Source organism: Echiichthys vipera (genome assembly GCF_963691815.1).
Source record: "Echiichthys vipera genome assembly, chromosome: 5".
NCBI lineage: Eukaryota > Metazoa > Chordata > Actinopteri > Perciformes > Trachinidae > Echiichthys > Echiichthys vipera.
In genome coordinates, this window is record NC_139830.1 from 18,314,208 (window position 1) to 18,338,043 (window position 23,836).

At 43.2% G+C, this 23,836-nt stretch overlaps 1 protein-coding gene across 3 annotated transcripts in view; it reads left to right on the forward strand.

Moving 5' to 3' along the window:
• The window catches only part of cux1b (cut-like homeobox 1b), a 63,061-nt gene extending 39,636 nt beyond the window's left edge, over positions 1 to 23,425 (forward strand). Inside the window, exons 9-23 of one of the 3 annotated variants that reach the window (XM_083913916.1) lie at positions 1,758 to 1,806; positions 3,780 to 3,884; positions 4,366 to 4,554; positions 4,810 to 4,868; positions 5,383 to 5,425; positions 5,529 to 5,625; positions 6,919 to 7,719; positions 8,464 to 8,547; positions 9,116 to 9,217; positions 9,337 to 9,890; positions 9,976 to 10,117; positions 11,004 to 11,291; positions 11,516 to 11,704; positions 13,550 to 13,814; positions 14,188 to 20,340. In XM_083913916.1, the coding sequence (XP_083770042.1) occupies positions 1,758 to 1,806; positions 3,780 to 3,884; positions 4,366 to 4,554; positions 4,810 to 4,868; positions 5,383 to 5,425; positions 5,529 to 5,625; positions 6,919 to 7,719; positions 8,464 to 8,547; positions 9,116 to 9,217; positions 9,337 to 9,890; positions 9,976 to 10,117; positions 11,004 to 11,291; positions 11,516 to 11,704; positions 13,550 to 13,814; positions 14,188 to 14,683 (3,463 nt within the window). In that variant the 3' untranslated portion in view covers positions 14,684 to 20,340. Of the gene's footprint in view, positions 1 to 1,757; positions 1,807 to 3,779; positions 3,885 to 4,365; positions 4,555 to 4,809; positions 4,869 to 5,382; positions 5,426 to 5,528; positions 5,626 to 6,918; positions 7,720 to 8,463; positions 8,548 to 9,115; positions 9,218 to 9,336; positions 9,891 to 9,975; positions 10,118 to 11,003; positions 11,292 to 11,515; positions 11,705 to 13,549; positions 13,815 to 14,187; positions 20,341 to 20,375; positions 20,583 to 20,799; positions 20,913 to 21,021; positions 21,139 to 21,306; positions 21,391 to 21,832; positions 21,890 to 22,018; positions 22,100 to 22,388; positions 22,454 to 22,587 lie in introns of those variants that run through there. The other 2 variants (XM_083913917.1, XM_083913915.1) reach the window with 2 other exon arrangements.
• The last annotated feature ends 411 nt before the right edge of the window (positions 23,426 to 23,836 follow it).

Consider the following 23,836-nt stretch of genomic DNA (forward strand, 5'->3'; position numbering starts at 1 on the left):
CTCTCTGACCTTCCATTTGTGTGTGCGGGAGCGCAAATGAGTGCGCATGTGGGTCCCGCACACTATAGCTTAAGACAGGATAAAAGCTGGTGAGGTAGTGTACTATTATGTTGCTTAAATGCATACTAGATCCTTTTAACTGTTAGGGAAAGAATAAAAGCGGAGAGTGAAAAGCTCTCCCACCCACATCTGATTCTTTTTGCTGCATTGCCTGTGGCACAATGTTGACCTAATATCAACTGTGTCTGTTTTGTTAAACACATTCAAATCAGTAGTACTCAAGCCTATGGGACATAACACTGTTTCTCATACTGTGACACACAAATACAAAAGCTGCGTGGGCTATTGGGTTCACGATCAAAAGATTGCAAATCAAAAGGTCTTAATGGATGCAGCAGTGCATATATGAGCTCACATATTTGCACTCAATGCTGCCCATGTGTTCTTATCATAAAGTAATGTCTTAAATAAACATGCACACATACACACTGTCTTTGCACTGCATTGAACACCAACCAAGGAGGGTGAAGATTTGTTTATTGTAACTTCCTCATAGGGCTGGGCGATATGAAAAAATCTGCTAGGTGATTTCATATCTCCATGATGATATATATCACGATATAGCATATAAATCCTATTTTTGTATACTCCTGTGAGAATTAAGTGCTTGACAAATGAAAAGTGTCAGAGCATTAATATAGCAGAAAACAACTATTTTCCAGCTGGCCACTGTCATATAGACCGTAAAGTGTCGTCTAAATGAGGTGAATGTTGCCATAATGCAGTTTAGACACTGGGTATTTCAACTTCATGATTAAAAACGATAGAAGATAAAGATTTTTATATTGTTTTATATCCTCCGGTGCATAGACACACACACACACACACACACACACACACACACACACACACACACACACACACACACACACACACACACACACACACACACACACACACACACCACACACACACTGACAACAAATTAACTGAGGGTAATCATATTTAAGCAATATTTAGGCATGGTGTATGACATCATTTTTGCATTTTTGCAAGTTTTACAAAAATTGAAAGAAAACATGAATTGTATTTGAGTTCAGTGTTTTGTCCTTGAAGTTTCCTTCAGATCGCTGTCATTGTTTGCAATAAAGTGACAGGTATTCCCACCACTCACGAAAGAAGGTTATTGAAATATTTTCCCGAAGTCCAAAAAAGATGTGGTATTCTCGGGATGTGTTCCTGCTGTCCGACCTCCAGCAAGTGAGAGGTGAACCATGGCCACCATCCAGACCATTAGTCAGACACAATCACACAGCTTCATAGCAGATTAGTCTGCTGTATTAGGACTTAGAGCTCTATTAATGTAATCCCTCTGTTTTAGTGTGGCCTGGGTTTAGGGGCTTACATGTGCACACAGACACGCACACATACACACACACTTAAATACATGTATGCATGCACACATTCAAGCTGTTTGGGTTATGGAGTTCACAATCAATGGATTAAGGTGAAATTTAGACAGTAGCTTAATGGACACGGCACCGGCATTCTCTAAATGTCTTCTGTCTGAACAATCGCACACACACGTGATGTGTGCAGAGTGCGCTTCTCCTCCCAGGATTTTTCCATCCATCCATCCATCCATCCATCCATCCATCCATCCATTCATCCATTCCTTGTTTTTATTTGTGGGGTTATAGTTCTGTGAGTCTCTTCTAAGTCACATCCTCTGTACTGACAGTTAATGTCTTTCTCAGGGCCGATGAGATAGAGATGGTGATGACAGACCTGGAAAGAGCCAATCAGGTAATCCGCTCAACATTACAACTGAACATTTTTTTTCACAGCATTGCCAAAATAGTCCATCACACCAGAATCCACAACTTCTGTTATTAAAATACAGATAGCAACTCAGTTCTTTGTCTGGAAAAAAATATGTATACTGATTGATCTTGGTTGTATTTTAAGTACCTAGTCCAGTGATTCTCTTTTTTTTTTCTCCTTGTGAGCACATGATATGAAAAGACCAGAGCCAACAATTCATTTATTCTAACAAGTATCACCTGTGTTTTCAAAGCCTGATATAACTTGTTGCTCTGTAGAGCTCCAGTGTCGTCCACAAACTGTTCCAAACAATTCAGTGAGCCACAATTCTGCACTGTTTGACATGGTCCTTCATTATGTTTAACTAAACAGAAATGTATTTATTTTGACTCAATCCCTCATACACTATCTTGCTACCGTAAATATTCACCCGAGCACTAAATGTATATTACTCCCCGGCTGAAACTCCCCCTTCTCTCCAAAACATATTGTTAAAAACTAGAGTGCTCAGATTTTTTAGGAAATTATTCAGCTTAAGTTATGTCCTACTTTCTAGGCTCCTTTTTTTATTTTCTTCTTATTTACTTATTTATTATTTTTTTTTAAAGATTTACATCTTTGGGAACAGTCAGGCTTGTGGATGAAGGTGTTGGTAAAAGATGGAAATAATTGAGCGATGCACTAACACTGTTGTTGTTTGTATTTTTTGTTTTTTTAATGTGATTTCTTAAGAACACCATAAACACCACCAGCCTTAGCCTGTAAAATATAAATGTTCCTATCTGTTCAGAATCTAATCTAAATGTAGCTTACATGAACAAATAACAACTTACTTATCACTGTGAGGGCTGCTGTTTGTTTTACATGTTTATTACACACCTACTAAACCCACCCTGCTGAAGTAACCCCCCTGGCGCGTCCTCTGCCCTTGTGTTGTAAATATTCCTGTGGTATCTGTTAATGTCATTGTTGTTAACTTTCATTATTAGCCCAAGAGTATGATTTGTGGCTAAAGGGGTAGCATAGGCATGTAATGTTAATATTAGCCTGAAGGTTAGCGCTCCAACTATAATGCCACACACACACACACACACTATTCACACTTCTGATTTGAGGTTTACAGAGGATGACAGCATGGCCTCCAGCTCAGTCACAGACTTTTTATACGCTTTTATAAGGAGAAAATGGAAAACAGGATTTTTCTGTAGTCCAACTCCCACCCAGTCAATAACAGCTCTCAATATGGTTGCAATTAGGAACACTGTGGAATTGGCTCCCTGTAACTCTTAATGATGGCAAGTTGGCCAGTAAAGCAGATGATTCGAACTAGAGCATTGCAGTGTGGCCATAAATACAAAGACAGCAAGCATCATCTCAATTCTCAGGACTAATTTAATATTTTCAATTATTAAATAATGGAAAAATCCCCCCTTGCCATTGTCCGCACTCATTCTCTCTGCTCCCCTTCACTCTTTAAATTATGTTTGTTTATGCTGGAAGGAGGTGGTCCTCCTTTCAGACACACAGTCGCTGTGTTTAAAAACTTTGTTCCTTCAATCTGATAGCCTTTTTAAAATGGCCAACACTTGTGCAGTGGAGTAAATTCAGCTGTATACTTTTGCATAAAAATGATCATGCTGAAGTAAAATGTTAAGATAGTTATTGGTACCGTTTCATAACCTGTAACCTCCTCCTCCAAAGACTATTAAGTTGCACATTATACATTGATAAACGGAAGAACTTGGCTGTCTTGGCCTCACTATTTCTCTCTCGCGCCTTCTAGACGTATTAAGAAGATTTTTTCTGCTGTTCTGTGGGGCTTGTTGAAAATTGAGACGAGTTAGGGGAGCGCGTGTGTCCGCCAAATAAAAGTGCATTACACAGTAGCACTGAATTGACCATTACATTAATCATGTTTGACAATGTGTCTTAAACTTTTCCTTGTCTCTTTCCAGCGAGCAGAAGCAGCTCAGAGAGAGACGGAGTCACTCAAAGAGCAGCTGTCCTCAAGTAACCAATCCCAGCAGCTCGGCAGCCCGGCCAAGGCCGACCCTGACACGGTAACGCATTTCACTGCTCCGCTGATTTACTGCTCGGCTTACAAAGACGTATTGATAGGCTTAAGATCAGCTCGGCCTTTCTGTGCAAGAGGTGGTCACCTGACCAAAGCTTCAATTTAGGTCACCGGTGATTGATAGTCATTGATAATTGATAGTAATTGGTGTATTGATTATTGGATTTATTGGACCGGTTCAACAGACCGCAGAGGTGAAACTCAGTTAAACTGAGTGCTACACCATCTGCTTTATTGTTCACTCACTGTTGGATGGTTGTGATAGGTTGATAAATAACCTCTTATTGATCTGAAAGAGGATGCCTTTTGAAATAATAATCATTACATTGATCAGCAAGAAGTACTGATTTCTGTAGTGATCAGTCGAAACTATCTAAAAGCAGGACCACGTATGGGTGGTATATGAATACTCTGTATAGGTTTTAGGTTGCTCTTTAGGATAAACCGCCGTTCCTTTTGGCCTTTAGGAACAGCCGACGGAGGTGGCATCCCACTCAAGTCTGGAGGTGGAACTCAGGGCCAAAGAAAGGGAGACTGCCCAGCTGGTGGAGGATGTCCAGAGACTGCAGGCCAGCCTGACCAAACTCCGAGAGACCACCAGCTCCCAGATCTCACAGCTGGAGCAGCAGCTCAGCAGCAAGACCGCCACTCTCAAGGTAGCCAGCAGAACACACAGCTGCTGTTTCTTGTTTTTCATTCCATTCGAGTTCCTATTTTAGCGATTCATTTCTAATAAGACTATTTCTGTATTCCTGTCTTTTTCCTGTTTTGTTGTGTACTCTGCACACTCTGTAACTATATTCTCTGTTCTCTGTCTAGAGTTAAGTCACTGAAACAAGTGCATATAAAGATTCAGTGACTGCTTTTATTCTTGAATTCATATTCATGTCATTTCATCTCTTTATCACCAGGAACTGGAGGAGAAACTGCAGAAGCAAGCTGACTATGAGGAGGTGAAGAAGGAGTTGAGGTGAGAACAGGAGGGTGTGTGTGTGTGTGTGTGTGTGTGTGTGTGTGTGTGTGTGTGTGTGTGTGTGTGTGTGTGTGTGTGTGTGTGTGTGTGTGTGTGTGTGTGTGTGTGTGTGTGTGTGTGTGTGTGTGTGTGTGTGTGTGTGTGTGTGTGTGTGTGTGTGTGTGTGTGTGTGTGTGTGTGTGTGTGTGTGTGTGTGTGTGTGTGTGTGTGTGTGTGTGTGTGTGTGTGTGTGTGTGTGTGTGTGTGTGTGTGTGTGTGTGTGTGTGTGTGTGATTTGTTTGATGTCTTCAATGATGTTAAACAAGATGCGTGTCTCCATTTAAGACATGTAACTTGATTGAGTGCCCTTATGAAGGTAGCGCTTGTATGTCTGTAGCTTCAGATTGTCTCTCTGCCCCTCTATCCTTTCTTTGTCCTTAAGGAGACAGAAATAGAAAAGCTAGCATGCTATGCTGTAGACGTGTGTCTCTTTGTAGTTGGTTCATATAGATTTTTGTCCTTCTCTCCTCAGTATCCTGAAGTCTATGGAATTTGGAACATCTGACTCTGTCCAGGTAAAAGTGACAGACAATCTGTCTACGCATGTTCACATATTTAAAGGTAGAGGCCGAAGCCAGGTTATTTTATAATTTCTGTTCCACCTGTCCCCTCCATCAGGACGCAAACAAACCTCTGGAGGTGCTGTTGCTGGAGAGGAACCGTAGTCTCCAGTCTGAGACTGCCGCTCTGCGCATTGCCAACACTGAGCTCAGCGGTAAGTCTGCCCAAATGTAAGGTTATAGTCAGGGCTGGGTTCATCTATACCGGCCCGGGCTGCCTCGCAAAATCCGTCAGCAGAAATGAAAAAATGCCAAGAGAAGTCCTGTCCAGTATTCACTGTGGAGCTTAGATGAGGGTTCAGCTGCAGGTAAGGCTGTGCAGGTAAAGGCTATGAAGAGATTGCATCAGGTTAGTGCATGCATACTGTATGTATGCCTGATTCTTTTTCTCTGAGAATACTTAACCATTCATTCATGTTTTGGGAATGATTTGCCATTATTGTGTCCGTAGTGTACAAAAGAAATGCAAAACTTTATCATGGTGCAGAAATGTATTTTTCTTTGCATATCTGGTGTATTTGAATACTACAGCAGGAGGTCAACCTGAACGGTAACAGAGTTGCAGTACACAAAAAACGAGGACACCACACTCTCTCCTACATAAAGAGCCTTGCCCTCTGCAACAGTGTTTATGGGTTTGAAATGTCATGGCTTTAGGCTTGAATAGTTGAATAGCTTTGAATTGATTAACATTCACAGTAAGGGGAGCTTACTGTCTTACTCAATCATGTTACAGTCTCAATGGTTATGCATTAGAATAATATTTCTCCCATCGCTTCCATCGAGATGGATTGTAGTAGTTACAAGACTGAGGAAATATATTTTATATCTATGTTTGTTTTGGTGAATGTATAAATGTAATCAGTCTAACTACTCAGGAAGTGAAGTTAGGCCTTTACTCAGCAGAGCTGTACAGTCTCTGTGACATGCATCTGTTTTCTGTTAAGTAATAATTGTTTTTCAATTTTGTTTGATTGCTCCATTTTTTCCTGTATGTATTTTTTATGAACTAAAGACTGTGATGCTGCATCTACAATGGAATAATTCAGTGTTTAGGAACACGCCGCAGCAGCATGGAAGAGGACTTGCTGGCGTATTGGCTATCTAAGGATCATTTTACCCTGTCCAGTTACTTCCAGTTTGCCTGCGACAGAAAGAGGGAGACTGAGCCCTGGGCCAAGCTAATCTGCCTAAGTGGCACAGTGTCAATTGTTTTGTTTGTCCTTTTCTTTCTTCCAGGCTGTGGCTTACAAGAAAGGTTGAAATCACAAATGCATGGGCACTTTGTCTTGGGGGGGTTGGCAAAAAAGGAAGATAAAGTTCACTAATTTGGAAAAGACTTGATTTAAGATAACTTTCAGCTTTTGTTATTTTTTCCTCTCTCTTTTTTGCAACCCCTTTTTTGTTGACTCCCCCATAATGCATGGTGTGTTTGACCTTTCTTGTAGGGTCAGCCGGGCGAAAAGGGACAGAAGAGTCCACGCTGAAGGAGGAGACCATGCCCAGCGACCCCTCTTCCTCGCCCCCTCCTCCCCCTCCCTCTCTTCCTTCATCCTCCCAGCTCCCCCTGTCTCGCACTCATACGGACCCTCTCAACACTGCCACCACCACCAGCAGCGGCGAAACACACCCTTTCAGTCCTACGGGCATTGGACAGGACTTCTACTCCCCTGTGTTCCCTCTGGTGGGTGGTAAGATGGCTTTGAACTCCCTGATCCAGCGGCAGCTGCTTCAGACCTTCTACTCCAAAGCATTGCAGGAGTCGTCTGGAATCCCCAGTGGGGCTCTGCTGTTCACCCCCTTCACTCCAACACTCAGCTCCATCCCTACCTCCACACCTGGCTCTGGGTCAGTTGCAGTCCCTCTGGCAGCCAGCAGCCCCCAGCCACCTCCAGCCAGCCCTGACATGGCTCCCGTTAACGGGAGCAGCACCGCTGGCAGCGCCCCATCTCCGTCGCCCAGCCACACTGATGCCACCACAGGAAGTATTTTGGACGGGGAGGATATGGACACGGCAGAGATTGCACGACAGGTGAAAGAGCAGCTGATAAAGCACAACATTGGCCAGCGTGTGTTTGGCCACTATGTGCTGGGACTGTCCCAGGGTTCGGTCAGTGAGATCCTGGCCAGACCAAAGCCATGGAACAAGCTAACCATCCGAGGGAAGGAGCCCTTCCACAAGATGAGGCAGTTCCTTGCCGATGAGCAGAACATCCTTGCACTGCGCAGCATCCAGGGACGGCAGAGAGGTGAGTCTGTGTATCTTAAATGTGTGTGTGTATGTCTGTGTGTGCGCGCGCGTGTGTGTATGTGTATGTGTGTGTGTGTCTTGCATGTGTACAGCCCTGCACAGAGCCATTGATTAGCTTGTCACCAAGGACTAGCTTTTTATTTTTCTTTCTTTTTCCTTACTCCCATCCTGTGCCACACCTGTGTGTTTTGAGTGAGTTCCTAGTCACGCACGGATCCCAAGAGCCTCTCCTAGCTATTGTGGTCAATACAGAAACCTTTCACACATCAATACTATTGATCGGCGGGAACTAGGAGGAAGGCAGGGGTACTGTTAACTACGGTTAGATTCGATTAGCTGGGGCCTGCTTTTGTTAACGCATCAGGACATTTCTGATTGAAGGTGGTCTCGGTGGTAAAAAAATATTACCACCCTAGTCCTAGACAAAGTCTGTGTTAAAAATAAGGCTGCTTTTAGTATGCCCCCCTTTAATTCTACCTGTTAAATAATCTATCCTGCACTACTTTGTCATTGCAGTGGTTTAATATTCCTGACAAACGGTAGAGGTTTAATTCCTACTGAGGCCACAGATGGTGAAGATCAATGCATTTATGGTACTATAATGTGCACTGGATGGAGGTATCCACACATTCCATATATTTGCAGAGCATCATAGGGCACCATATAGTCTAGCTCTAATTAGAGAAAACAAAAAAAACACACAAGTGCTGTAACATAGTGTGTGGTATATTGTTTTTAACAGAGGGCTCAGGCCAGCCCCAGCTTAGCCGAATGTTTCACGATGTTCCGAAGCGGAGAGCCCTCTCCAATACAGCTTCACACACAGGTCTGTCCCCTTCACACACAGAGATTCTAGCACGTTCTGTCTGTGTGGCATGTTTGTGTCGGGTGAACTGTATCTTTGGTGTGTGTGTGTGTGTGTGTGTGCCTGCGTGCGTGCCTGCGTGCGTGCCTGCGTGCCTGCGTGCCTGCGTGCGTGCGTGCGTGCGTGCGTGCGTGTGTGTGAGTCGCCGTTTATTAACTTGCGGGCAGGCATACAGATATACATGTGCCTTGAAGGTAACCGCACAGTTCCAGTGACTTGCGTCAAAGGATAAGCCAGCATGTGTATTTAGGGATTTTATTGGTAGTTGTTATTCTGTGGGGAGCTTTTACTGTACGAACCCTGTAGCACGTGTGCATGTGTGAGCTCCAGAGGGACCAGAGAAGTTATGACAATCCCTCCAGTTTAGTTGTAGCTCAGTGGTGGGAATGTTGGTTTTTTTTGTGCTGTGCGATGGTATCATTATTTTATGTCTTTATAGGCTCTTCACCTTCGCTGTAGTTGGTTGTCACTGCTCCTTAATCTGACAACACTTTTCATCTCCTCCCATTCCCTCTTTCTGTCCTTCCAGGTAACATTACTGCTCGTGTCCGCACCCCAGAGGCTGGTTCAGATGAGGCTATCAAGTCCATTCTGGAGCAGGCCAAAAGAGAGCTGCAGGTGCAGAAAGCCGGTGAGTCGTAGTTTTCTTCTCATCTCCAGAGGACTCTGAAGCATTAAAGATCATGCTGTTTGCCTGTGAGTGTTTGTCAGTTTGTCTCATGACAGCCCCTTTTTCTCCTCCCTCGACAGACTTGTCCCATGCTCAACCCTCGTATACAGGACTGAAAGGAGGGGGTGGAGGCGGAATAGGAGGCGGAGGGGGCAGCGGATCAGATGAGGCCATCCGCTCTATCCTAGAGCGAGCTCGCAGAGAGATGGAGGCCCAACAGACTGCACTGGAGCCCACCCTCAAAGCCTCGTCTTCGTCTTCCTCCTCAGCGTTGCTATCTCAGAGGGACTTCATGAACTCCTCACTCACTTCTCCACTTCCTCCTTATAACCCTCTGGCACTGTCCCTAAAGAAGCCTCCCAGCTCCCTCTTTTCCTCCCCCTCATCCCCGTCTCCCATCCTGGACTTCAGCTCCAGCGTAAAGAGAGAGGGCAGGGCTTCTTCAGGGATCGACATGTCTATCGACGGAGCTCTCAGGCTGGGTCGGAGCTCTGAGGGGTCGGCCCGCTCTGGGAGTTCTGGCGGTGCAGGTTACTGGAGAGAGCAGTGGTGGAGCAACATGAATACAGACCCTCGTAGGGCAATATCCAGCCAGACAGGAGATGAGAACCACAACCAGGAGGACTCAAAAGAGGTGAGGCACAAAAAAAATTGAGTGTGTGCTTTTTTTTTTTTCCCTTTTTTGCATGTCTGAGCCATTCTCCGCCTGTGTGTTTCAGGGAATATTGAGTGACAGTCTGTCTCGACACAAACCGTGGAACAAGTTGAACCAGAGCAGCAGAGAGCCATACCTTCGCATGCAGCCGTGGCTCAATGGAGACCAGGGACTAAACACACACATCCAGCAAGCGCAGAACCAAGGTAAACAAATCACATGCACACACACTCACACACCAGCACATATAGAGTATGTGGATTCACACAACCAGGGTCTTTGGGCCAGAGCATTACTCTGAAAGCCTGATTAGAGCTAGTGGCTAGTTGTTACTGTCAGTCTGTCACTCACACAAAACCCCTCCCTCCCTTCTCCACCCTCCCTCCCTTCTCCTCCCACCATCCCCCCATCCTCAGTGCTGTGGCAGTGTCAGCCAGCAAGCTGCTGGTTTGTCATGTCATAGACAAGTTAGTGTTGCAGTGCCAGATGGCAGCTGTGTGTGTGTGTGTGTGTGTGTGTGTGTGTGTGTGTGTGTGTGTGTGTGTGTGTGTGTGTGTGTGTGTGTGTGTGTGTGTGTGTGTGTGTGTGTGTGTGTGTGTGTGTGTGTGTGTGTGTGTGTGTGTGTGTGTGTGTGTGTGTGTGTGTGTGTGTGTGTGTGTGTGTGTGTGTGTGTGTGTGTGTGTGTGTGTGTGTGTGTGTGTGTGTGTGTGTGTGTGTGTGTGTGTGTGTGTGTGTGTGTGTGTGTGTCTCTCTCTCTCTCTCTCTCTGGGGGTGTAAACAGCAGCTAATGTACACTGACAGCTCCTCATGACTGCTCTCTTCCAGCCTGCTGAGCTGCACAGCAGTACTACACAGACAGAGACAGGGAGATGAAGGAATAGGAGCAGGAAGCCAAAAAAGCTTCAAACTGAAAACTTAAGCACCTTTGCTGTTTGTTTAACAGGAATTAAATTAGCTGATGTAGTATGACTGAAGTCCCTCCCAAACCCAGCAGGGAGAGGAGATGAAACTCTTTATTTTTCATCGTCTTACATGGTAACATGTCCTCTAACCTGTCTGATATTTCTCACTGTGTCTATTCTCCGCGAGCAGAGGGTACTCCCAAGACATCAGCGAGCTGCAGCCCTGCTCCAGAGTCACCCCTGAGTTCAGCCGAGGAGTCTGTCAACGGCCTCACAGGGGATCCACTCGCTTCACAGTCCTCCAGTCTCAAACCGAAGTCTGAAGATCCCTCAGGTGGGGAGTCTCAACCTGGTACCCCGCTGCCTGTTCCCGGTCATTCGGGCCTCAGCATCCAGGAAATGGTCGCAATGTCTCCTGAGCTTGATACTTACGCCATCACTAAGAAGGTTAAGGAGGTGCTAACGGATAATAACCTTGGTAAGAATCACAGGAGGTGTCTTGTCTGTGAAGTTTAGTTGGCCTCCCTCTTTCCCCTCCCTCCCCAATGACGAATTATTCAGCCTTTGAATCAGTTCTCTGCAATCACAATTTAATTCTCTCTCTCTCTCTCTCTCTCTCTTTTTTCTCTCTCTCTCTCTCTCTCTCTCTCTCTCTCTCTCTCTCTCTCTCTCTCTCTCTCTCTCTCTCACTCGCCTCACCAGGCCAGCGTCTGTTTGGGGAGACCATCCTGGGTCTGACTCAGGGTTCTGTCTCAGACCTGCTGGCCAGGCCCAAACCCTGGCACAAGCTCAGCCTGAAGGGCAGAGAGCCCTTCGTCCGCATGCAGCTCTGGCTCCAGGACCCACACAGCGTGGAGAAACTGATGGACATGAAACGCTTGGAGAAGAAAGGTGTGTAGTAACGGCAATAAAATAAATGCACACTCAATAAAGAGCAGCATGACTTCCCAAATAATAAACAATATGATATAATAGGCGGAAAAACGTTAATGTTATCTGCTTAAGCGTGCCTTTTTATTTTATAAATATATTCACAAAAAAAGACACAAGCAGCAGCCTTTGAATTACACATGCACATCTGCACACACAATATCCTTTGTGCAGGACAGCAGAGCATGTTGTGCAGATCACAGTCATCTTGGTGTGATGTCAGTACCAATCAGGACTGCAGACATCACATACTGTATTAGATGTGACAGCAAAGGGACTGCCGGGGGCCTGCTTACTCACAGTCATCAGCACTCCTCTTCATCATCATCATCATCGTCGTCATCATAATAATCACCAGTGTCTATTAGCTTGTATTTTTATCATTTGTTAGCCTGTAGCTCACACTATCCCTCCATCATTCATTATTCTCTTCAGTTTGCATGATGCGTTTAAGAATGAGCGAAGCCAAGAGACCTCACCCTCCTCGCCACCCCACAGTGACCCCCTGACTGCCCACTTGAAGCTCTCTCTGTAGAGACAGGATACGCATATTTGAACCTGCCAGTGGGCACGAGCATCTGGGATCAGTTTACCCTCCTGATATCGCAGACTACGCGCAAGGGCAAAAAAATAAAACTGACCTTACAACCAGTGTGTTTGGGATTTGGATGGGTGGGGTTGCTCTCCATTCAACTTTGTTTCAGATTATTGACCCCAAAGTAATGCATCCAAATAGCAATGGGGAATAGTCCTGGCCGACAGCAGAGCCCAGAGGAAAGACATGGACCTAGTCTAGAGTAACCACATTTGACCTCTCACCCTTGCTCTACAAGCCTGCAAGGCAGCACACAACTTTCAGAGTGGTCTAACCTTGCTCTGAGGGCTTTTTCCCTGCAACACTCATATATCTGGCAGCGTGTATTGGGGTTGAGAAAATGTCAACCTCATGCAATGCTGCCATGAGCTGTTCATTTCCAGCTGCCGGTGCCCCGAGTGAATGCGCGTTTGCTGTAAAATGGAAGAGATGCTTTTTCATTGTTAGAGTTCCTGAGGAAGACAACAGCACCATCTAGTGGTCAATGAAGAGAATGGCCGGTTATTTTCTAGGACAGTGTCTGATGCACAAATGGTAACACAAAAATATTTTCTGATGGCATTTGTCAAACATGGAACATCCAATGTGACTAACCTCTGATGAACCAAGACTGTCTGACCGTCTGTCCATCTGCTTAGCACTGAAGTTGAGCCCAGGACAGTGTGTTTTATGCTGATTGATTATGTAGAAATCTCCAGTTTAATTAATGCAAATACAAAAGCAAAATATTCCAAAACATCCTAAACAATATGGATCAGTCTAGAGCTCCAACTAATGATTTTCACTTTTCATTATGCTACCGATTATGTTCTTGATTAATCGTCTGGTAATAAAATGTCAGAGAATTGTTAAAAAAAAAAAAAGGAGAGAGAGAGAAGTCATTAGTCCAAAGTGAGGCCTTCAAATATCTTGTGTTGTCTGGTCAGCAAACTCAAATCAATTCACTGTTTTAGAAGATAAAGACGACATTCAAATATTAATATTGAAGAAGCTGGAGAAAGTAAAGGTTTTTACCATTTTTACAGATTGGTGCTGATTGATCGACTAAGTAACTAACTAATAAATCTCCAATAAATCCAATAAGCTGATCCATAAAAATGTGTGATTTCTGCTGCATATATTATTTTGTTATAGCTATCCCCTGTATTTATTCATCACATAAATGTATTTTCTGAGGTGCTAATTTTCCTCCTCGTTTCTGTTTTGTTCAGCTTACATGAAGAGGCGGCTGAGCTCCTTGAGTGATAGCCATTCTGTTGACGTGGGTTTAATGGGGTCGGATTACATCCAGGGTTCCCAGAGCCCGGGACAGCAGCACCTAAAGAAGCCCAGGGTGGTGCTGGGCCCCGAGGAGAAGGAGGCCCTGAAAAGGGCCTACCAGCAGAAACCCTATCCCTCCCCTAAAACCATCGAGGAGCTGGCCTCCCAGCTCAACCTGAAGACCAGTACTGTCATCAACTGGTTCCATAATTACAGGTCAGCATTAAGAAAAGAGACACACATTTGAAATTATTTAGCTAAATTTAATACTATTTCCAAATAAGAGCAGTATTTTGTCACCTGTAATGGTGTTTTATTTAAATTAATTTAAAGGTGTGTACTTTATTACCTAATCTGCGTAGATAGAAATGTTTCTAGAAAGGTTTTTGCATTTGACTACGTCTGAATGTGTATGATAGACCATGTTGTATTGTTAAATGAATGGACATTGTCTAAGGAAGGGCTTTAGTTCCTACCCTGTTCTCATAGATTACATCAGTGCACTCTGAGATCTGTAAATATGTGATGCTTCTGACAAATAGAATTTCAGGTTTTGAGTAACATGACTCAACTCATGTGTCTCTACTAGGTCACGTATCCGGCGAGAGCTCTTCATAGAGGAGATCCAGGCAGCTGGAGGGTTAGGGCCTGGCAGTGAAGGGGGGTCCCCTTCCCTCCGCGGGTCTAAATCAGGAGAGGGGGACAGCTGTGATGGGACAGAATCTGAGGGCACAGTGGAGACACGCCAAGGACTGGGCATTGGCCTGGAGGATCACAGAGGAGGATGCAAAGACGACATGGAGGTTGATTCTGAGGCAGGGGGCTCTAATAACTCCCCTGATCAGCTAGACTGCACCACCTCAGGCTTAGCCGGGCCAGGCTCCAGCTGTGGACAGGGTGGAATGGGGCTCTTCAGCCTCACAGAGGCATCTTCCAGTGGCTCTGCCTCTAGTACTAACATCCCAGCCTGTGGCCCTGCCAGAAACCCCAGGGACAACAATCTGCGCAAGAAGAAAGCAGCCAATCTCAATGACATCATCCACAGGCTGGAGAAGGCTGCCAGCAAAGAGGAGTGGGAGTTCTAGCTCCCTCTGACCATCCTTCATCCCTCTTGTCTCATAACCTCACAACCTCTAACCTTGGACCCCTCCTGCTCTGTTCCAGTTGGAGAGAGGACACAGCCAAAGTCAAGCTCAGCAGCCATTTTTATTACATAGAAGCTTTCCGGGAAAAGGAAAGAAACAAAGAGTGGTTGGCAAAACCCTTAAAAAGAAGATTTACTGAATACCTAGAAGAACAAAATAAGAGCACTTATGTGTCTCTCCGTTTTTTTTAAACTGAGTTTTGTTTTTGTACTGAGAAAAGCACTTAGCCGTCCTGCTGGCCTTCCGGCCCTGCTGTACCTCCCCCCTATCACCAGCCACTGGTGCACCAGACTGGTTAGTCCTGAGCTGGGGTCTGACCCACAGCTGGGGTTGAAACCTGGACTCAGTAACACAGGCAAGGCCTGACACAGCAGCCGTCACAGTGATAGACACTGATAGATGATAGATAGAGACAGGAACTCTCTTACAAGAACTCTCACTTTCTTAAAGGAGATTTTTTCCGCTCTTCTTCTCACCTCCCAAGTGTCCACAAACCTCCCCTCACTCAGTGAGACGCCTCATTTTTCACACTGTAGAGTGACTGTTACAAACCCTTTGCCTTTTTCACTCACTGCGTGTGTGTGTGTGTGTGTGTGTGTGTGTGTGTGCGTGCGCGCGTGTTTGTATGTTAGGGATTGTGTCAGTGTGCACCTGTTTGTTTGTGTGTGTGCGTGTGTAAACACCCAAAAATGGTGTGTATGTGTGTGTTCTCTTCTCAATGGCAGCATGTTTTCTTTTTTATCTCACTCTACACTCTTAAGAGGGTAGTGGAAGGCCTGCCGGCTGAGCTGCCATGGTTACTGATGTAAGAGAGATGAACTTTGACCTGTTGTGTCCCATATCCTATCCTGCTGACAGCCATGTGATGGCCAGAAGGATCTCTAATTCCTCACAAACACACGCACTCATCTGAAGAGGAAGGATGGAGGGAACCCTCTTTTTGCCTCCTTAAATCCTTCTTTTAAGGATGAAGGATGATCTCTTTTTTTGATATTGCAATTTGGTTGCCAATAAGAGATTCCACAGTCTATCGACTCTAAAGAGTACAAAATAGGGAATTTTAGGAAGCATTTTTAATTAGTACAAAAAAGAACAGAAAATAAGAGAATAACAAGTTACTGTTTTAATTTTTAAAAAAAACAATTACAATGGAATAATGTTGCGGCGTTGAAATACGATACAATGAATTCACGTAGTACTGTAGCTGTCTGACATGGTGATACTGTACGTGTCTCTCGTTGTTTTAGGTTGTGCACGTCACAGCTTTTTACCCAGCACTGGACCTGCTGGGTGTGTGTGTGCGTGTGTGTTGTGTGTGTGTGTGTGTGTGTGCCCGCCTGCACCACCAACAAATTTTTTCTCTTCACCAACACACATCTTTTTATAGGCCAAATCAGGAAGAGTGTGCGTATATGTTTGTCTGTGAGCGCGTGTGCGTGTGTGTGTGTGTGTGTGTGTCTTGTGTGCATTTGTATTTGCCTGCATGTAAGTCAGGGTCGAGGTCAATTCACTCAGAATTAAATGTAAGAAGTAGATTATTAATAATGAAATTCTTGACTGAAAAAAAAGGGGGGGGTAGCGAATGAATCTCAATGTAGAGTACGTGATTAATCTGTACTTTCTCTTGATTGCCGTCAACGTGAATTCACCCCAACCCTGGTATGAGTAGTTACCACTCTCCTCCAGTCTATCCTGTATCCAGGGACGTTTTGCATTCAAATTCTACTGTATACACTACAAATTATAAGGCATATCACCTCCTCCTTGTCCCACACAAACCCTCAGTGCCTGTCAGCCTACTGCCTCCCCTTTGTGTGTGTGTGGGTGTGCGTGCATTTGCGTGGGTGCATGTACACACATGCCTGTCAATACATGCGCGCACACAAGTGTGTGATTGAGGAGTGTTCAGTGTTTCCAATGAGTGGGGTCATATTTCGTATCTACTTGCACACACTACTAGTGCACAACTGACACCCTTCTTTAAGCTGTTTGATGCGTTACCATTACATTAATCTTCTCACAAAGTAGTGTAATACTACGATTTACTGTAGCTTGGTTTTATTGCTATTTTGCATTTATAGTTTGGTTTTTATTCTGCTTATTTATAGGTGCTGTATTTTTCATTTAATGTCTTATCATTTGAGTTGTCTATTTTTTAAGGGATTATACTGTTCCTGAGGGCAAGTAACATTTTTATTAGACGTATAGACTGCCGGCAGTATTGGTTAATATTTACAAAGATGTACTAGTTCTCATTTGTTTGTATATTCATGAATCCTAAAGTTTAGTGTCATTTCAATAGCTTTGAAAAAAAATGTGTTTGCTACAGTTCATGCTTCCGTAAGCATTAAGCTTTTACCACAACAGTTATGCTCTTAAATTGCTAGCTAGAGAATCAAAGGACATATCAAGATCAGTGAATATATGATAGCATATCTCTTTTCCTGTTTTTCTGTCCTCCGATAATGTTTTTTTTGGGGGGGCAAGCCTAACACTAACGCTCGGCAGGGCATGCAGCTTTCTTTAGATAGAGGTCCCCTACTTGGTAATCACATTAACATAATTCACAGGTCCAAGTGTATACACTTTGTCAAATAGGTCAAATGAAATTACCTAAACTTGAAAACAAGTTCACTTGAAAGAGGTCATATCTGCCAAATTGAGATTAGAGAAGTGTACCAGCTAGCAGGGGTGCTATGCCAGATTGAACAGATAGCCAGCCTATGATTATGCAGAATTTATATTGCAGTCGGTAAAGAAGCACTTATTAGGATCTTTTTTGAAGACTTAACTTGGGACAGGGTCTGTAAACACTACAACAGAGTACGATCCCGGGATCCTGGGAAATGTATGCCTTTTTTTAAAAGTGGTTGTGAACCAAGCACAGACTCTTCTCTGCATCCTAACACTAAAACGTAAGATGGCCGTGTCCACACCATGAACTGTATTCTTATACAGTAGCCCCATATTTCAAACTACGGATGACTGTGTGACAGAAAGGGTCATTGTCCTGTACAGTTGTAGATATTATGAGTAAACACCTGTTTTGGTTTCTATCCACAATCTCCTCAGTCCATCCTTAAGCCTCCCCTTTCCCTGAATGTACATCCAGATATATTGGCAGTCTATCAAAAGATACTGATAACCTCATTGCACTGCATTAAGATGCATTAGATAAAATTGGATTTTTCGGTGTATCTAATAATTGTAAAATTCCTCAAACATCGGCGCTTCCTGCGGACGACTGATGTGGAACATCTGTCTTCTGCAGAACACTGAAGGCTTATTGCCTTCTGTTGGACTGCTTGTACTGGTACAACCACAGTATGCCTAACGGTGACGAACAGCTACTGTAAAGTACATAAGCACTTAACCCATTTGCCATTTTATAGCCAGATCCATCAGCTCACTTGAACCACGTGAGATCATCAGATTTGTGCCTTTAACTGCCAAGCAGGGCACCAAACTAGTGATGTCATTAGATGTAGACGATTTCACCTGATCCCAACATCTTGGCCCAAATTCATGTCTCATAGACTTCACATTGGTACTTTTAAAGTCAACTTTTCTCAGCTCTCTGGAGAGGATTGTATAGAATTCCTGGAGTGCAGCAAAAGAGTAAAAGGACAAAAGAACAAGCTTGCATATTCTTATGACTGACCTGCAGACGTGTTTTCGGTCCGGGTCTTATTTCAGACAGTTGTTTTCCCAAAATGCATTTCTTACGTTGTACATAACCTTAACTAGCAGTTAAAGGCCAGAGCATTGAATGAAGGAGGGAGCATGCAGAAACAGCGTACACTGTAATAACACTGAATTTATTCATAGGGCATTTTGTATTTTTCTGTTTGTGTCAGGTTTGCTGTGACATTAATAATGGCACTACAGGTATTGATTATGACGTGTGCCAATTCTAATGGTTATTTGGAAAAGAGACGTGTAAATACAGTCGATCAAGTAGCTATTGATTCACTATTGTCACAGTATGCTTTTATTTGAAGGCAGGAGGAGAGAAGGGACGATTCAGGACTTTTCCATGATCCACAGATATTTTTCTACAAATTTAAATCAGATGATTCTATACACTGTTGAATAACATTGTAAAGGTGTAACAGATGCTGTATATCATATCATGTTTTCTGAAGTCGTAAAGCTTTACTGTATGATCTGTTGAAGTAGTGGTTATTCATTTGACATATTAGTTGTAATGGAAGCCCGAACAGCAGCACTGGTCACCATATTCAGGAAAAAAAAAAGAAAGAAAGAAAAAACCTCAGATGTTTTTGTAATACTTTTAGAATATATCTTATGAAGTGGGTTTTGTAAGGAAACACTTTCCGAATCAGTGGTGCTGTATACATAGCACACTCGGTAATGCATACACACATAATACAGCACAATACACTCATCCTTTAAAAAGAAAAAAAAAAAACTCCACTTGCGTGCTTTTTTGTTGTTTTTCTCGCCCCCGCTCAACTCTCACATTGGCTCCAGCTAATTTTTAAGTCTTAAACCATTTCCCCTTATCTCTTCAGTTATTTTATGCTTAACTGTCATTTTTAACACCCAGAGATCGACTCTGGAGCGATAAACATTTCAGTGAACGCTCGCACGACTTAAAAGAGGAAGCAAAAAGCCAAATAGTGACGTAGTTATCCACCTCTGTTGAAAGGTTGCTGACAGTTTTCTGAATGTTGCTACCTTGTTTTTGTTGCTTCAGTTCACCCATAGCTTAAACCACAGTGTAGACTGACAACCAAAATGACCTGGGGGAGATATTTACCCCCCCTCCTTTTGGAAAGCTTTAAGATGCTTGTTGAGGCTTTAGCGAGTTCAGAGTGTTTTTAGATGATTTTTCCAACCTTGTCATCAACAATGTGGAAGTAAAAAAAACAAACAAAAAAAAACAAACTCATAACTTCTCCCACTGCTTATTTCGTGAGTGTGTGTGTGCGCGTACATGTGTGTTGTAGTACAAAAGGCTGCATGACTGTAAAGGGATGGTTAAGATGTTTTTTGAGAGTTGTTTCCCTCGCACTTCTGTCACTCCTGAGATGCTTTTTTCTCCTTTCGGGGTCTCCCTCCCTTTTGTTTTTCCTCATGTATCATTGTTTCTTTATCTTTCTATTTACTAAACGTATCATGTTGTTTGTTCTCAGCACTGTAAAACAGTCCCTTCTACAACATTGAAAAGCAATATCACTGTATGAAACGTTCACAATGTATTTGTTATGATTGACATTTGATTCATCATCATTATTATTCACATGCACCCTAGGTGTGATAATTGAAGTAAATCTCTTTTATACAAATACGAAAAGTGTGCTGTGGTAGTTTCTTTTCTTTTTTTCTTTGCCATAAAATCTTGTTGGAAATGCACTTTTGTTGAACACATGGCTGGTGAAATAAGTATTCTCAGAGAAAGAGGTCAGTAAGAGAGCCAGGGAAAACTCAAAAAGTAGGAGTGTTTAGCAGCAATGTTAGATTTTAGTCTTGTTGTGGATATTGAACTGCTTCTGGCATTTACGGCCTCCCCAGGTAAGTTATTATTGGGAACTATGAATACAATCTAAAGACAAACCTGACTTAAAAAAAGAATCTGCAAATGATCTTTCCTCTCTGCCCTCGACAGGCCGTTATGGAGAGCTGCAGGTGGAGTTTTCGTCTGCGGTGCGCACCAGTGCCGAGCAGAAGGAGCTTATCCTGAAGCTGGAGCACGACCTGAGCACCATCCAAGCCATGTCCTCCCTGGCGCGCCCCGATGCAGATGGGTCAGAGGTCAGCAACATGGAGAACATCCCAGAGCCGATCAAAGAGGCCTCACTGGCGATGTTCACTGGTACGTCCTTGGATTTAAACAGCTGTTTAAGGGACTGTACAAAAATGATCGGGCAGTGTTATCTTTGGACCCGCCCCTTAGACCTTAGAATAAGAAATACTGCGACAGCCGTTCTCAAAATATTGTTGATCATACATGAACATACAGTATATGCATGTTAATAGAGAAAGTGTGCTATGGCATATAAAACTTGTTTTTTTATCTGTGGTACCTGCAGGTTCAGGCATGGGCCCCAATCCTGAGCTTCCTCAGGGCCAGATGGACTCTCTGCTCTCCATCATCTCCAGCCAAAGGGAGAGGTTTCGCTCCCGCAATCAGGAGCTGGAAGCTGTAAGTCACAATCTCTCACACACACACACACACACACACATCTTGTATTCCTTTGTCTTCTTCTGGATCGACTCATTTCTCATCTATTTGTGTTCTCTGTCCCCTGCAGGAGAATCGCTCCATGCAGCAGACCATGCAGGCGCTGCAGAATGAACTGGACAGCCTGAGAGCAGACAACATCAAGCTCTACGAGAAAATCAAGTTCCTGCAGAGCTACCCTGGCAGAGTACGTCAGTGTGTTTGTGTGTGTGTGTGTGTGTGTGTGTGTGTGTGAGAATGAATGAGCTTTACATGGGTGACGTTCTTGTTTCTTAGATCATGTTTATTTGGTGGAATCTGAACCCTAAAGTATTTACACAGACAAATTGTTTCTTGTGTTTTCTCTGCGCTGTAGGCTGGAGGTAGTGACGACACCGTGATGCGCTACTCCTCCCAGTACGAGGAGAGACTGGACCCGTTTGCTTCCTTCAGCAAGAGGGTACTTTCAATACACACATTAATTAAACTCTGCTACCACCTGCCATCACTTGGTCCATTTTACAGTTAGTGTCTGACCAAACAATCAAAGGCCAAGTTCTTATTAGTAGAGTTTGTGACGTTAACAGCAGTGTGCCTGCAATAATTTATGATTGTTGAGAATAAGAAACCAGTTTAGCTAAGATGAGCGATGACTCAGAAAGCTTAGGTTTCACTATTTCCATGTTCATTGCAGTCACAGTTGTAGTACACCTCTCTACTTAAAATAACACCACAGACAGTATGGTAATCTGTCCATCCATCCATCCATCTATCCATCTTCAATGTAAAATATTTTTTAAAAAAAATCTCAAAGTGCATTTTTAAGATTGTATTACTTGATCTGCATGTATTCACACTTTCCAAAGACTATATTTGTTGAAACCTACTACTCATGTTTGCAGGAGCGTCAGCGCCGATACCTGAGCCTCAGCCCCTGGGATAAAGCAACTCTGAGCCTGGTAAGACACGCACACACGCACACACACACACACACACACACACACACACACACACACACACACACACACACACACACCCACCCACCCACCCACCCTAAGTGTTAATCCTCCTGTTTTTCTGTCTCTCAGGGTCGTGGGATTCTCTCAAACAAGATAGCCAGGACTGTTGCTTTCTTCTACACCCTGTTCCTGCATTGTTTGGTCTTCTTGGTACGTCTCCTTTCAGTTCCTGATACAATATTAAACTGAAACTTCATCCCCAGGTGTGAGCTTAACTCCACTCACTGCATAATTTTTGAAAAAATGCAACAAAGTGTCTAGAGGGGGGTGTCGAGCCATTTTAGGCCCATGAAAGGCTGATTTTTAGTTTTTATAAATTTGGTGATTAAATGTCAATATTAACACATATATTAACTCAAAAACACATTCAAGTGCGCAATAGCGCTTTAATGGCTCTGTGATCTTAACTGTGTACATTGTGATTTTAATTTTTTTTCAGGTGCTGTACAAGACGGCCTGGAGTGAGAGTATTGGCAGAGACTGCTCCGCTTTCTGTGCTAAAAAGTGAGTTCCCACAGCTGAATGTGAAGCTTCAGCATTTATAACATCACATCATGTATGAATGAACTGCCGTTTTGATCACATCAATAGTAACCGATGCTTGTTTTTAATTTTCTTAATCTCTCTCTTACTCCCAGGTACTCGGACCACCTCCACCGTTTCCATGAGAACGACCAAAACCTTTAAGGCGGTTCGTCATTCGACAGCATGCATGTCCTGCATAAAAGTTGACCTAATTATACTCCTCTTTACCTTTGTGCTCGTAGCAGCTTAAAATTTCCACTAGGGGGCAGTTCAGGGCTGTGAACTGTAAATCAGGCAGATTATTGATTCAAAAAAGCAGGTTGTTCTTGTTTAATTTCCAGATTCTTGGTCTTTAATAGTTTGTGATTAATATATAAGTATTGCAGAAGTAGCTCTCCTACTCTTAACATAATAATGAAAGCCAAGCACTAATCATATAATGTAGTCTGTGCCGCTGTAGCGCAGAATGAATGAAGTTAAGATTCTGGTTATCTAACTTTACCAAAGGGACCACAATACTCGGGATGTGTGTGTGTTTTTTTTTTTTTCTGGGTTTAGCTGAAATTAAGAATAATTAGATAATTTAATTAAAAAGATATATAAAGGTGATAAAAGGATTGCAGGTAATATGGTTAACATTATAAGTGATGTTTGATCAGAGAGTGTCATTTTAACAATGAATGGTGATGGAACAATATATACAGTAGTTATAAGGTTACATGTCATTGATCTGAGATTTGACTAATATGATTGATTTATTGGGGGGAAAAAGTTTTTAATGACTGAGAAATCACCTTGTTATTTGCTATTTAGTGATTTAGAGATGAGAGTTTGCAGCAGTGATACACTTAACGGTTACTGAGTCTGAATATTCTCCTAATAGACAAATTACTGTGCATGTTTACCTTCTTACTTGTTTCTTTTCTGACTGGCATTGCAGATATATTCCAAATAAAGACTATGCAGTAATTTTTCTCCTATCATTTCCCTTTAGCATTCTGATATGTGTGTGTAAGTGAAGATAACAATATATGGATAGGTTTATGTTGGGTCACAGTTTGTTGTGGTCTTAATGCAGAATCTGTTTAAGGAGACTCAAAATATTCAGAAACCAAGAATGAATTCCTCCTAAAACACGTATCATTTGTGTAGCCCATGATACAGCTGATTAATTTTCTGGTTTTACAACCTTTTTGGATGTTTGGATAATTTTTGGATTTTTTTTTTTTTTTTTTTTTGCGGCTGACAGCGGAGAAGCACTGCATTGAAGTATGTGGCACAGACGGGCAGTGAGATTATTTTCCCCTCTGATAAACAGGAGGTGGATTCTCGACTCGGATGCTCGGATGGATTTTAGCTGGA